Source organism: Drosophila takahashii, chromosome 3L (genome assembly GCF_030179915.1).
Source record: "Drosophila takahashii strain IR98-3 E-12201 chromosome 3L, DtakHiC1v2, whole genome shotgun sequence".
Lineage (NCBI taxonomy): Eukaryota > Metazoa > Arthropoda > Insecta > Diptera > Drosophilidae > Drosophila > Drosophila takahashii.
In genome coordinates, this window is record NC_091680.1 from 10,086,925 (window position 1) to 10,101,186 (window position 14,262).

A 14,262-nucleotide genomic window follows, 5' to 3' on the forward strand; every position below is an offset into this window, starting at 1 on the left:
AACTAAGTCCAGTAATGTTTTCCAAATAAAAATAAAAAATAAATTAAAATAAATGTAAACATATGGTTTATTTTACCAACAGCATGGAATTGTATTTAAAGGAACAGAAAATAAATATATGTATATATTCTAACACATTTTTCAATTAAAATGTAACAACCAAAATGTCATTTAAATTATTTTTCCAAAAATTATGAAAAAGAAAAATAAAAAAAAGAATGAATTCTCATTTTATAAATTAAATATCCAATGCATCATCTCTCATCAGCTGTGCACGTTTTTGGTTAACAAATCTTTTCAAATTTAAAAGAATATTATTTTTTTCTAGATTTTGGTGTTATTATTGCAAAATGGATATTTCAGAAATTAACCTAAATTAATTTTGAGTTACACATTTATGGGACAAGTTATAATTATATCAACTATGCAAACTATCCATATTACATTTAGTTGTTCAGAGTAATCGTTAAGTATTTGATTTATTCATAGGATGAGTGGTGATTGAGTACAAGTACAAAAATTAATTCAATGAAATGCAATTTTAAATTGTCCGTACATATCGTCCTGTATTTCGCAATGACTTACGAGATTGGTTAAATGGAGTTGGGGCATATGCGCTTCGATACGCTATAGGTATAGTTATAGTTTATAGACATAGTAATGCTGATATCCTAAGGGCGATCCACCTAAACGCCACAAGTTTGATAGTGTGTGTCCCAGGCGCGCAGCTAAAATGGATGGGTGAAGGAAAAATATTTTAATAAATTATCTTCACTTTGGAGAAAATTATAAGTAACTACATAATAGAGATTTATGCTCACCTGGCATTCACGACTGCAGTACCATTGATTCTGGCAACTGGAGCACAAGTAGGTGGCTTCATTGAGCTTGCACTCGTGGCAGCGCCTTTCCTCTTTTCCATTTATGGGTGCGGAAAATTCGCGCTGGGACTTATTGTTGCTCTTATGGCCAAGCGGCTTGATCTTGTCTGACTTGGGCTTTATCTCGTCCATTTCTTCGTCGTTGCGGTGAGTGGAATGTGATTCGTGGTACTGGCAAATAAGATACATATTTTCCGGTAAGTACAAATTGTTTTAATTTCAATTAGAGCCCTGCGTGAATCATTCAATTTTTGTTTTATCATGAAATTTCTGATTTATTTAATTCAATTATATGTGAAATAAATTAAATGTTTTTCTAATTCATTTCAAATTGAATAAATGAATGAATAATTTTTATGAATTTGCCAGATTTTTTTGTGCTATCTTTGGAAAATTTGTAACAAATCAATGTTAACTGCTTAATAAATAAAATTGAGGCAGATTTTATCACAAAATTATGGCCCTTTCTTCTTCAAAAGAAGTTGTCGTTTGAATTATATTAAACTCAAAAATCAAATTCATTCAATTCTATTCAGGGATCGCAAGTAAGAATTACTTTTTTAAAAAAATTGACAAATAAGTCTTATTTTTCAATTTTTATTATAAAAGTTGACAAATAACTCTTATGCTTCAATTTTTATTATAAAAATCAACAAATATTTGTCAACTTTTATAATAAAAATTGAATTGAAATAACTCTTGAACTGTGGGGTACATTGGTTTAAAATGTATATATGTATAATCTACGCTTTAATACCTTTCTGTTGATATGCCATATGTCCCCAAAATATTTTTGATGATGTAAAAAATATTATTATTATAAAAAATATGTTGGGGACATATGGCATATCAACAGAAAGGTATTAAAGCGTAGATTATACATATATAAATTTTAAACCAATGTACCCCACAGTTCAAGAGTTAATTTAATTCAATCTTTATTTTATTATAAAAGTTGACAAATAACTCTTATGCTTCAATTTTTATTATAAAAATCAACAAAATTGAAGCATAAGAGTTATTTGTCAACTTTTACAATAAAAATTTAAAAATGAGACTTATTTGTCAATTTTTTTAAAAAAGTAATTCTTACGTGCGATCCCTGATTCTATTAAACTCAAAATTCTAATTAATTCATTCATATAAAACAAAAAATTCAAAATAATTCATTAAATCCATTCATGCAGGGCTCTAATTTCAATCGTTACCTGTCTATTAGCTAGTTGACGCTGGGATCCCATGGGACTGCTGTTGAACAGCGGCTTGAGCAATGATTCGTTCTCGAAATGGTTGTCCAGCGACATGTTGCTGTAGTGGGGCGGTTTTCCCGCACCCTGAATCCTGTGCGACGAGGAGGAAGTGCTGGCCAGATTCGGCGTGGAGCTAGTCATCTCCTGATGGTATCTGAAAAAAATATTAAGTTTATTTTAATCTGAACTAATAGAAATAGGAGAAGCTTAATTTTAAAGGTTTAAAATTAAAAAAGGCAGTTGCAAGCCACCAGGAAAATGTGATTAAAAGGAGCTAAGTATTCCAACCTGTCTTGCGGGTGCAAAAGCCTTGGCCGCTTGGCCAGCGGAGCTGCATATGCGTTGAGTTCGCGCTGATTTGGCTCATTTGGCGTATACCGGGCATCTCGCATTGTTGACCGACGCGCTGGCAGGGAATTCCTTCTAAATAGCTGTCCCTCCTCCTCGAAATGGCGAGGTGATACGGGCGGTGCCTGTTCCTTCAATCCCATTACTCTGAAAATATTAATTTTAAATCTGAATTTCCATAATTTTAATCATTCAAACTCACCCGCGCAGCAAACGAATGTTGTTCTGGTTGAGCTCCGCGTAATTCAGGCATTGCTCCACCGCCGACAGTCCGCGTTTGGAGGCCATCGGAGCTTCCTGCTCCTCCTCGAGTATCGCCTGCATATCCTGCAGCTCGTCAGTGCTGCAACTTTTGTTCAGCAGCATTGGCAGCAGCTCCTTTACAATAGTCACGCGCTCCTTTCGCTCCAATCGCGAGCGCAGCTCCTCTTTCACGCAGCGCAGGTGAAGCAGTCGATTGTATTCCTCCTCTTTCTGGACAATCAGATTGTCCAGAGTCTTTAGATCCGCATCAATGCGCTCCCGTTCTTCGGCCAGGGAGTTCTTATTCGGGTGAATCGAATTAACCTTATCCGTGACGATGGAGTTTAGTTCACCGAACAGTTCCCTGATGCGAAAATGGAAGTTGGCATCGCTGTTGTTGAGATCAATGTTGGGTTTTTGGCGGGACGTCGAAGGAGCAATCGGTGGTGATTGCGGCACCTGCTGCGTTTGCGTGGACACCGTGTCCGAGCGACGTGGCTGCGGCTGCTGGGGAACCACGAAGCTGGGCGGAACAACTGGAGGCAAGTGGTGTTGCAACTGGGGCTGTGGTGCAGCTTCTTTTGGGGCCGTAAATTGCTGTGGAGGAGCTTCTTTTGGGGCAGCAAATTGCTGTGGAGGAGCTGCTCTTGGTGGAGCTGCTAGCTGCTGCGGTTGCCCTGCTTTCGGTGGAGCTGCTAGCTGCTGTGGTTGCACAGATTTTGGTGGAGGAAGCTGATGTGGAGGGCCTGATTTCGGTGGAGCGAGCTGCTGTGGAGGACCTGATCGCAGTTGAGCCATTTGCTGCAGTGGCGCCGCTCTGGGAAGGGCCATTGGCTGCAGCGAAGCCTTTTGAAGTGGAGCCGCTTGAACTGGAGGCTTCTTAACGATGGCCGCCACTTGTGGAGTGGCCTGTGCATACGAAACAGCCGTCAGCTGAGTTAAGGAGTTTGGTTTCGTGTTATTCAACAGCTTCTCGTTGGGATAGGTTATCTCCATGGGCGTAGCCGGTGGTGTGGGAGTATTTAGGCTGTAGGAGATGGGTGTTAGGTTCTCCGCAGGTGGCTTAGTGACCGGCGGAGCCAGGGAATACGGTGTGCTGAGCTTGAAAGAGGGCGGATTGGCCACCGGGGTGCTGGGCATTTGGAGATTCAGTGGTGCAGCTGCTGCTGCTGCTGCCTCAACTGATTTGCCTTCCTGAACCTGCATAAACTCAATCGTATCGTCGTCGTCTGCATCGGGAATCGCTTTGCTTTGCGGCGGTGTCACCGAACGGCGTCTCTTGAGAGTGGAATCCACTGCCAGGGAGGAATCTTCCACCTCATGCTGCTGATTGATGGCCTGTTGCAGCTCCATGGTGGCGGAGAGCAGCTCCTTTCTTATCAAGAATTCCTCGAGCACGGAGGCTCCGTTTTCGTTGCCTCCCGGCGGTTTGGCCTTCAGCTTCTCCGGTGTTTCGAAGTTGAGTTGAGGTGGAGCCATAATCCTGGCCTTGTTTTCCTGATGATCGTTGTCGGGTTTCTCGGGGGATTCCTCGTTCTCCGTGTCATCCAGACAAATGAGTTCCGGCGAATGGCTGCCACTGCGGCTGCGTGAATAGCTGCGACTGCGACTGCTGGGACTGCGACTGGGGCTACGACTCCTGCTGCGACTGGGACTCCTGCTCCGGCTCCTGCTGTCGTAGTTTCTCCGCCTCCTGGCATTCAAGCGAGCCATTTCCGATCTTCGCTTGGGCAGCAGGTCCTTCAGGCCCTCCAAATAAGTGTTGTACTCCAGTTTATTGGGTCGCAGCCTGGCATAGAAAAGTAATGAGTGCTGGGAAGGTTTTCTGGAGGGGATTACTACTCACCAGCGCATGCTGCGTCGCTTAAAGTAGAGATTGGGCCACCGGCGGCGTTGCAGCTGCAGCTGCCTAATCCTGCGCAGCGTTTCGGCTCGTGTGGAAGGCGGCTGGTCCGCCTTGATCTCCGGCAGCTTCTCATCCTCCTCCGGTTTTGGAGGAGCCTCCGCTTTATCCTTGATCTTCTGGGGGCGCTCCTTGCTGACCGCCGCATCCATCAGGGCGTCGTACTCCCCCTCCTCGTGGCTGTACTCATCGCTGCTCAGCTGCGAATTGGAGGAGTCGTAGATCTCCACGTTGGACATTTCGGCTGCAATTCGGACGACGGTCAGGTATGTACATCTTTACCATTAACCCCCCAAAAAAAACAGAAGAAAAAAAACAACTCACGCGCTCACGTCTGCAATTTTCGCCCAACAAAAAAGCGTCTGCCGGCTCAGTATAACGTTCCACCGCCGCGCTGCCTTTTGCCGCTGCTGAAAGCCACTTAACACCTTGGTCCAAGACCCCAGAAAGGTTAATTCGGTTCTAAAGTTTTAAGCCCAGTCTTAAAGCCCTTACTTTCAGCGAAAATCAAATTTCCAATTGAGAGAAAAAGAATTCGGCGTTAAATTTCGCGAAAGATTTTTGACAGGCATTTAGTGTGGACGCAAACCATTAGGGTTGCCAGGTGTCAGCAGTGAAGGGAAAAATACCAGCTTAAATACTGTTTAATACTAAACGCAACGAAAAGTGCGCGAATTTGGAATATGAGTTATTTTGAAAGAAAAGTTTTATAACCCTTACTGAATCTCTTATCTGTAGTATCTTAGCTTTAATATGATTTAATCCTGTTCCCTTGAAATGCAGATTTTTCTTTAATTGAATTTAAAAACATCTGACTACCACTTGTTCAAAAATTAACAATTTAAGAGCCTTTCTAAGATCTTACTTCAAATAATTCATTTAAAGAGTAAAAGTCGTTAAAAAAGTAGTATGAAGCGCATGCAGCTTGGCAACACTGGTGAAAAATACGATATGAACAAAATACCAAAAGCAGGAAATACCAGTTTTCCGATTGTTCACCGGTGGCCACTTCATTGCACGCGGACGGTCATACCGTTTGGCTTACAAAAGAAAAACAAATCAATTTCGCACAAAAAACATTGCCAAAAAGGTAAATGGCGGGCACTACGGCGCCGAGTGATAGATATGTAGATGTGATCAGTGTTTTGCAAATAGTTTCCGACCAGTGACATTTGTAAACAAAGGACAAGGGTCTTCCTTACATATTATATATGTATATATAGGTGCAGATATATATATATACGCCAGGGAATAACCGATAAGAGCGCCGCAGCTGCTGATTGATAGCCCTCCAAGTGGACTTTGTGTGGTGATAAGTTTGTGGGTGGCGATGCGATCGAGGATCGGATCGTGAATTGATAGCCATAAAGACCAACCACGTCACGCCACCCCACGTCTCTCCCGCACACACACTCGCACACGTGGGCCAGCTGAGTATATACGTATATATATGTTTGCGCAAGAACTCTTTTGTTGTACTTTATACATGCATACTTACATATATGTATGGTAGGCGATCGAAAAAGTAAACTAATTTAATGCAAGCAGTTCAACAATCAACGGCGGGGTCACCAATTGAATGCAACAGAAATACAATCAATTTGATTCAGTGAATTTTTGGCGTATATATAGTATATACCATGTACTATGGAAGGCAGGGACTGTTATCTCTTGACCTTTTACAAGGACCTTTTTGTGTACATATCGTATCATATAATTTTTAATCATCAGGAAGAAATTTCTTGTTATACTTTCATATAATCCTAACCCTATGGGTTTCATATATTATGACACAACTAAGTGGGTTCCATAACTTAAGTTAATATATTCAGACACGGTTTTATATTACGTGTCAGAATATTAGGTTTTTGCTTTACCTGATTTTTTAATAGATAATTTTTTGATTAAAAACAATTTATTAATGAATTATTATATAATTATAATTGGAAATTAAATACTTAATTATAGCCGAACAAATATCTGTTCAATTTAAAATTAGCTCTGCTCCATTAACCTTTAATGCAAAGGTGGAAATTGTTTAAATTTGTTGATTCTTGAGCAATGTTTGTTCCCAAACATTTTTTAGAACAATAATACGGACATTAAGTAAATTAATAATAGCTATATTTTTATCTCACTTAAATCCCCAAAAAGCTAATTTAATGACTATAATATGAATGTCAATTACGTTTTTCTACGACAACGACAAGTCACAATTTATGGTTAAAGTTCAAACGTTGAGCAAGTAATTTTTCACATCATTAAAATGGCTATTAAAACTTTAGATCTCCCCGAAACGCCTCTCTAAATATAAAAGTAACACTAGAATAGCTTTATTCCCTAGCAGTAATATTTGCACACTTTATTTTTGGAGTACCCATAGTCACACGTAGACCTGCTAATTTTAGTGATTATTTATTTACTTTCGCGAGCTTCCACTGTGAAGTCTCTGCGATTTGCCCCATAATGACTATCCGTCGGTCAGCCGGACTTTGTCCACCCACAGTGGCTAGTGCTATTTCCAAGGGAGCAGTCATCGATTGGCCAAGGCTGATTAGATTCCTCCTCCTTAGCCAAAGCTATAGCTATATAGCAGACCCGAGATATCTGGCGAATATCTCTGCGGTTGGGTGGTTGCCCCAGTCCATTTTTAGCTGGTGGTGCAGGTGGTTTAGTTGCCTTCCCGCTTTTCACGCTTTCTTTTAACTTGGCCGCGTGCTTTTGAGTGAGTTTTTAACGGTCATAAACGAGGTGTTTCATCCATAAAACAAGGGGGTTTACGAGGCACTACAAACTACGAAAAGATGGGAAACAACCTACATAGCTATAATTAAAGTTTTTATTACGTAAAGCCTGCAGTTTTATTGGTTAAATACTACTGACTACTTACTACAGAGAAAAAAACCGATATGAAATAGGGTTATTTCTATCTTATTTCATATCAGTATGATACTTTATCATATCATAAAAATACCAAATTTAGTATTTTCTGAACAAATAATATAAAAAAAAGATTAACATAATCTTTATTCATATCAAAATGACATGAATAACTTCATCTTTAAAAAATATCAAATTGACCATTACTTGCAGATCAAAATGGTGTCGCTGGAGAAGCTGAAACAATTGAGACTGATCCACCTGTGCATCGCGCTCACCTTCTTCACGAGTGGGCTATGCATCAACTTTATCCAGCTGCTGATGCACTTGCTCATTAAGCCCATAGACAAGCGCCTCTTCCGCAAGCTGATGTACTATGCCTGCTATTCGCTCTACTCCCGTAAGCATATCTCCTTACTAGGATAAAGAAAAGTAATCTTATTAATCTGTAAAATCCTTTAGAACTCATCTTCGTGGCCGATTGGTATGCCGGCAGCAAGATGACCGTCTACATGGACAAGGATGACTTCGAGAATCATGCCGGCAAGGAGCATGTGCTGCTGATCATGAACCACAAGTACGAGATCGACTGGCTCAACGGCTGGATGATCTGCGACAAGTTGGGCGTGCTGGGCAACTGCAAGGCCTACGCCAAGAAGGCCATTCGCTATGTCCCGATCATCGGCTGGGGCTGGTGGCTCGCCGAGTTCGTCTTCCTCAATCGCAACTTCGACCAGGACAAGACCATCATCACGGAGCAGCTCAAGGTGGTCTACTCCTATCCCGATCCCACCTGGCTTCTGCTCAACGCCGAGGGCACTCGTTTCACACCCGCCAAGCACGAGGCATCCGTGAAGTTTGCCCAGGAGAGGGGAATGCCGGTGCTGAAGCATCACTTGATTCCACGCACCAAGGGATTCACCGCCAGTTTGGCGCCCATTCGCGGTCTTTGCCCCGTCATCTATGATATTAACCTGGCCTACAGGCCCACAGATAAGGTAAATATTATAAGAAAACCTTTCTACTTATCAAGCATTTTTAGTTATATAATTAAGAATTTTGTTTTATTTTATTTATGCAGAATTTTGCATTGCGCACTTGTATATTTTTGATAACTCTAATCAGACAATTCGATAATGTCCTACTGATTGCTTTTGTCTAATCTAATCTCTTATTTTTAATCGGATTATCTGGTTGCTAAAACAAATGAGTGCGACACTTCACTAGCACTTTAAATTAAATAGTCATGTTTGTTCTATGCGATATCGATCGGTTTTAATGAGAACATTTCAAGGTTAACATACATTTTGAGTGCACAGAACTTGCACTTTTTGTACTTTGCTAACATAGCAACTATTTTCTTAGAACCAGAATTATTTTTCCATCTAATGATAAGTGCATGACACTCGGCTTATTGCAGTTTATTACGGGTTTAAAAAATACGTGGTAATTTAATGGCTGTAAAAGGTTATAAAGCTATTGGCGGAATGTATGATTGTAAAACCATTATTCATACATACAATTTATGAACGGCGGTGCCCTTTATCTTATTGTAGGCTGATTTCAAGGTTATAAAACCCAACTAATCAAGTTTTTAATTATATTTCTAGGTCCCTGCCACCATGCTCAGTCTGCTGCATGGAAAGGGCGTGGAACCCCACCTGCTAATGAGGCGCATTCCTTTGGAACAGGTGCCCGAGGACGAGAAGGAGGCCGCCGCCTGGCTGCAGAATTTGTTCGTGGAGAAGGACAAGATCATCGACAGCTTCCTGGAGACGGGCAGCTTCTTCAAGACATCCGGCATTAAGGAGGTTCCCGCCTACGTGAACAAAGCCCGTCTCTGTTCGCTGGTGAATTTCGCCTGCTGGGCGACGTTTTCGCTTTCCTGCATTTTCTACTATCTGATCACTTCCCTGTTGGCGGCCAACTGGACGGCCCTCATCACCGCTTGTTCCGTGCTGGGACTTTGTAAGTATTGACCTATAGTTTTCAGGGGATTTTACATTAGATATGATTTCTTTTGTTATTAATTCTTTATTATTAAAGATTTAGGGTAAAGTCATTCAAATTGATTAGTTTTTTTGTAATATTTATCAAGCTATTTTGACCAAAAATAACTAACCTATATTATTATATTAGTTACTTAATAGTAAATCACAAAAGGCCTATAGTTCTCAGGGGATTTATATTACTTATTTTTTTTATTATTGAAGACTTGGGGTAAAATTATCAAAATTGTTTAGTTTTTTTGTAATATTTTAACGCTATTTTTAACCAAAAATGACTTATTTTTTTTATTATATTAGTTACTTATTTTTTATTATTATATTTTTAGAGTAAAATTTATTTTTTTTGTAATACTTATAATGTTGTTTTGGCCAAAAATAACGAATTTATATTATTAAGTTAAATCCAAAAAGTAATTCAATCAAGAAAATATGATTATAATTAGCATAATTAATGTGGTTCCCCTACTAACCTTTATATCTTTAATCTCTATCAAATCTTTTCTAATTAACTCATCTATTTTCCAGTTTACTGGCTAATGGGCCAGGCCATCAACAAGACGCAGATCAGCAAGGGATCTAGTTATGGATCCTCCAAGCCGAGCACAAAATAACTTTCGATTTCGCATTTAGTTACGATTGTTGTCGAACTCAATTATCTACAAGTGACTTTGTAAAAGAAAAGGCAGTCCTCTCACAAATCTCTCTGCTAAACGGATCAATTCGCGATTCCTCCCCCGGACGATTTAAAGTTTAACGATTTTGAACAGAAGTGCATGTTTTTGTCTAAGTTTATGGTTACAAGGTAACTCCTCCCGCACACTGGAGCCATCAATTTGCGTACATAGTTGGTAGTTGTATACCTAAGTGGAAATTTAATTGTTTGATCAATTGTATTTTGGTGAGCATTGCAATAATTAAATTAAACAGAACGTGAAATGTTTGTTTGTTTGTTTGCTTTTTTTTGATAAGGACAAGCAGTGCGCTGATAACGAACAGCTGATGGGTGGGTGAGCAAGCAGTGCACCTAAAAAGAGTACCCTTAACGTTAAAGAATTCAAGAAGAAGAAGTTAAAGAATTTCAAGAATTGTAAACATTATATTGTAAATATAATTGGTACATAAACAAAAAGTATTATATGCTCAATAGGTATGATTATAAACCAATAAACACTAAAATTTACAACAGCGATAATAAATCCGAAGGTACAACCGAATGCGGAGGCCGCGAACTTAGCACTATATTATTCATTTAACAATTGCCCATATTATTATTTATCAGCCAGTTAAACTATCGGTTCTTAATCAGTTGTAACGATCAAAAGCAGTGCACGTTCCGTTATTTAACCTTATATTAATACCAATGTATATATATACAAACACACGCGCAGCATAGAATCGGGTTTATTCGGAGATAAGCGACCGCCTGGTTTCCTATTGACTGATAACAGGTGATTAATAGTGTTAGTTATAGGTTTCTGGGGTGTACTATCGCCGAGATCCATATCTCTGGGGGCCCGGGGACGCCTAAAAGAGTCAATTTCATTCAGTCGAATTCTACTGGTTGGTAGAACAAGTTGCAACTTCCTGGGTCTCGAAATTGTTAAGATTCCGCAAAGATAGGTGAGTGTGATTGTGTGGGTGTAAAAGGAACAGTGTAATATCGAAAAAAAGAATATTAACTAAACAGTGTTTTTAAAATATAATAAAAAGTTTTATAACTCTTTATTTTTAAGTGCTATAAATTAATCTAAAATTTCAATTATCTCCATTTTACGAGTTTTGTTAAGAACTTTTATAGAAAAAATAGAATAATCATGGTGAAATTGTTGGCAATTAATTAGTTAATAACTTGTTTAAAGTTCATGGTGAATTGCATATTTTTAATTGAATCATTGAGTTGTGTAATTTGCTTACCAATGCATATTATCAATGGAAATCCACAGTTCTGAGATAAGGAATATTTTTTTTAATTTTATTGGTGCTCACATAATAGAGTTCTTACTGTACCTGTGCTTTCCATGTGTGTGTTTACGGGTCTATAATTTAAGCATTCACTTTTTTCATGACACATGGGAGCAAAGTTTGAGTGCGGCCATAATTAAGTCGATATCGCGCGCTGGACATATTTATTAACTGCATTGCAGAACATGAAATTCGATGTGTGTTACGTAAAGTTGGCCCAATTGACATTACATATTTGATTTTATTTAATTTATTTTTAGCTTAGGATGTCGCATCTCAGGGGATTGGGGCGACTGCTGATCGCCGTGACCTTCTTCACGTGCGGATTCTTCGTTAACATTGGACAGCTTTTGCTGATCGTCCTTGTAAGGCCCTTCGACAAGCGGCTTTCCAGGAGTCTTATGTACTACCTGCATTACTCTTTCTACTGCAGTAAGTATGACATATATTATCTTCATTATTATCATGCCTTTTAGAAAAAATGTTTAATTTTTTATCACATTTCCGGGGAGAATTTTCAATTTGCCTAATGAAACTTATGTTTTATAAGTATTTCCTGAATCTTTTTTCTTATCGATTTTAGTATGATTTTCTTTGATACATCTCAAGTTTTAGATAACAAAGTACCAGTTAATTAAGTTTTAAATTCGTTAATGAAACTTGAAAATAGTTTTAAAAGAAGTTCATAAAAAGTAAATTATACACAGAAAGAATTTTTAATAAATATTGCACTCAAATTGAGAACTGTTTAATCAAAATATAACCAAGTTCTCACTTTAAAGGCAAAATACTCACTTTCAGTAAACAATTTTAAAATAATATACCTTGGAATTGAGTTTTTTTTAAAGATTTTTTTTCTCTAAAAAAGGGGGAAACAACAAGGTAAAAGTATTAGGCTTTTTTTTCAAAATTTGTCCACAAAATCAGTACTTCCTCAAATTGGGAATACAAATAAATTATTTAAGAACGTCAGTCTTCTTGAAAAATGTTCTCTGTCTAGAAATCGGGTATTGTAAAGGATATTAATTTATTTTTATAAATTTTTCCCCATTTAAGTCCTAGTCTGTGTGGCGGAATGGTATGCGGGCAGCAAACTGAGGGTCTACATCGATCCCGAGGACGAGAAGAAATTCTTCGGCAAGGAACATGGATTGTTGCTAATGAATCACACATACGAGATTGATTGGCTAACTGCGTGGATGATAACCGACAAGCTGGGAAATCTGGGAGGCACCAAGGCCTATGCCAAGAAGATGCTCCGCTACGTTCCAGTTTTGGGATGGGTCTGGTGGATGGCCGAGTTCATCTTCCTCGATCGCAACTTCGAGAAGGACAAGGTGGTGATCAAGCAACAGCTTTCGGAGGTGTTTTCCCATCCCGATCCTGTGTGGCTTTTGCTCAATGCTGAGGGAACCCGCTTTACTGCCGCCAAGCACGAGTTGTCCGTTAAGTTTGCCCAGGAAAGAGGTCTTCCTGTACTCAAACATCACTTAATTCCACGCACCAAGGGATTTACCACCAGGTATGGAATGGGAAATATTTTATTATTAAAATTTACATCAGCTAATGATTAAATTTAATTATGATTTTAAATAAATTACAGTCTTCCCACCATGCGAGGCATTTGTCCTGCCATTTATGATATTAACCTGGCTTTTAAGAAGAATGCTGAGGTAAGAACCTTTTATTTTCAAAAGATAAATAGAGAAAAATTTTATAATAATTTTTATCTTTGTATTTATATATTATTATATATTTTATTTCATAGACAAAGCCCACCATGTTGTCCCAGTTGAATGGTGAACCCGTGGAACCCTACATGTACATTCGTCGCGTGCCATTGGAAAAGGTTCCCGATGGTGAAAAGGAGGCCGCCCAGTGGATGCAGGACTTCTTTGCCGAAAAGGACAAGATCATCGACAGTTTCCACGAAACCGGCAGTTTCTTCAAGACTTCTGGCGTCAAGGAGGTTCCCGAGAAGATCTACAAGCCGCGTCTGAGCACCCTGTTCAACTTCTTGGGCTGGGCCACCTTTTCGGTCCTCTGTATTCTGAACTATTTGGTCAGCTCCTTGGTTGCAGGCAACTGGATTGGCTTCATCACCGTCTTATCCATCTTGGGAGGATGTAAGTTGAGAGGATGTACTTCAAGGGAACTCCACTTAATTTGGTTTATTTATTTTCAGTCTATGGCCTCATGGAATACGCTGTCAACGCTTCGAAGATCAGCAAGGCCTCTGCTTATGGAGCAGCTGCCAAGAAATAGATTTTAGTCCCTGAGTTTTGTGAACTCGGCGACATGTAATCATTACTCGACTGCAAATATTTAAAAATTTAATGTACATTGAGTCAAATGTACAATAAAAAATTGAAGTAAACTGAATAAAATAATATTTTCTATGAGTTGTTTTTGTTTAGTAATTGCTGCACACGTAATTACATCGTAAAAATGTAATATAAATTTAATCAGATAGATTGCATCATAACTCGGGCTACAGTACTGGTAAAAATTTTAGTAGCATTAATTATAATACTTCGAATTCATAAGAACAACAATTTTAAAAATGCAATAATATTTGCTTTTTATAAAATATCCTAGAAAAGGGTCAATAATGTAAATCGATGGAATTAAATGAAAAAAATTTATGGTCGGATAATAAAATGTATTTTTATGATTTTAAATTAAATTTAGTTTAAACGTAATAACAAATCATATAACAAATATCAAAAAATTAATAAACTTTCAAATTTGAATGGATATCACGATAACTATGGTGTGACCTTTTG

At 38.7% G+C, this 14,262-nt stretch overlaps 3 protein-coding genes across 6 annotated transcripts; 2 read left to right on the forward strand and 1 right to left on the reverse strand.

Moving 5' to 3' along the window:
- Window positions 1-229: 229 nt before the first annotated feature.
- RAF2 (RING-associated factor 2) lies at window positions 230-5,206 on the reverse strand. The gene is made up of 7 exons (XM_017156203.3): window positions 4,950-5,206; window positions 4,569-4,869; window positions 2,682-4,511; window positions 2,420-2,626; window positions 2,090-2,285; window positions 822-1,052; window positions 230-728 (listed from the first exon to the last, which is right to left on the reverse strand). Exons 2-7 carry the CDS (start codon window positions 4,862-4,864, stop codon window positions 687-689), a joined length of 2,802 nt encoding a protein of 933 aa, XP_017011692.3. The 5' UTR covers window positions 4,865-4,869; window positions 4,950-5,206; the 3' UTR covers window positions 230-686.
- Window positions 5,207-5,578: 372 nt separating this feature from the next.
- Window positions 5,579-10,454, forward strand: Agpat3 (1-Acylglycerol-3-phosphate O-acyltransferase 3). 2 transcript variants are annotated; one of them, XM_017156230.3, is made up of 5 exons: window positions 5,579-5,715; window positions 7,719-7,905; window positions 7,968-8,503; window positions 9,116-9,473; window positions 10,040-10,454. In XM_017156230.3, exons 2-5 carry the CDS (start codon window positions 7,725-7,727, stop codon window positions 10,123-10,125), a joined length of 1,161 nt encoding a protein of 386 aa, XP_017011719.1. In that variant the 5' UTR covers window positions 5,579-5,715; window positions 7,719-7,724; the 3' UTR covers window positions 10,126-10,454. The 2 variants fall into 2 exon arrangements, with proteins under 2 accessions (XP_017011719.1, XP_017011720.1); XM_017156231.3 differs by lacking the exon at window positions 5,579-5,715 and adding an exon at window positions 7,219-7,350.
- Window positions 10,455-10,852: 398 nt separating this feature from the next.
- Agpat4 (1-Acylglycerol-3-phosphate O-acyltransferase 4) lies at window positions 10,853-13,878 on the forward strand. 3 transcript variants are annotated; one of them, XM_070214847.1, is made up of 6 exons: window positions 10,853-10,962; window positions 11,737-11,908; window positions 12,533-12,998; window positions 13,080-13,149; window positions 13,245-13,602; window positions 13,662-13,878. In XM_070214847.1, exons 2-6 carry the CDS (start codon window positions 11,743-11,745, stop codon window positions 13,739-13,741), a joined length of 1,140 nt encoding a protein of 379 aa, XP_070070948.1. In that variant the 5' UTR covers window positions 10,853-10,962; window positions 11,737-11,742; the 3' UTR covers window positions 13,742-13,878. The 3 variants fall into 3 exon arrangements, with proteins under 3 accessions (XP_070070948.1, XP_017011606.2, XP_070070947.1); XM_017156117.3 differs by lacking the exon at window positions 10,853-10,962 and adding an exon at window positions 10,977-11,134; XM_070214846.1 differs by lacking the exon at window positions 10,853-10,962 and adding an exon at window positions 11,655-11,673.
- Window positions 13,879-14,262: the final 384 nt, after the last annotated feature.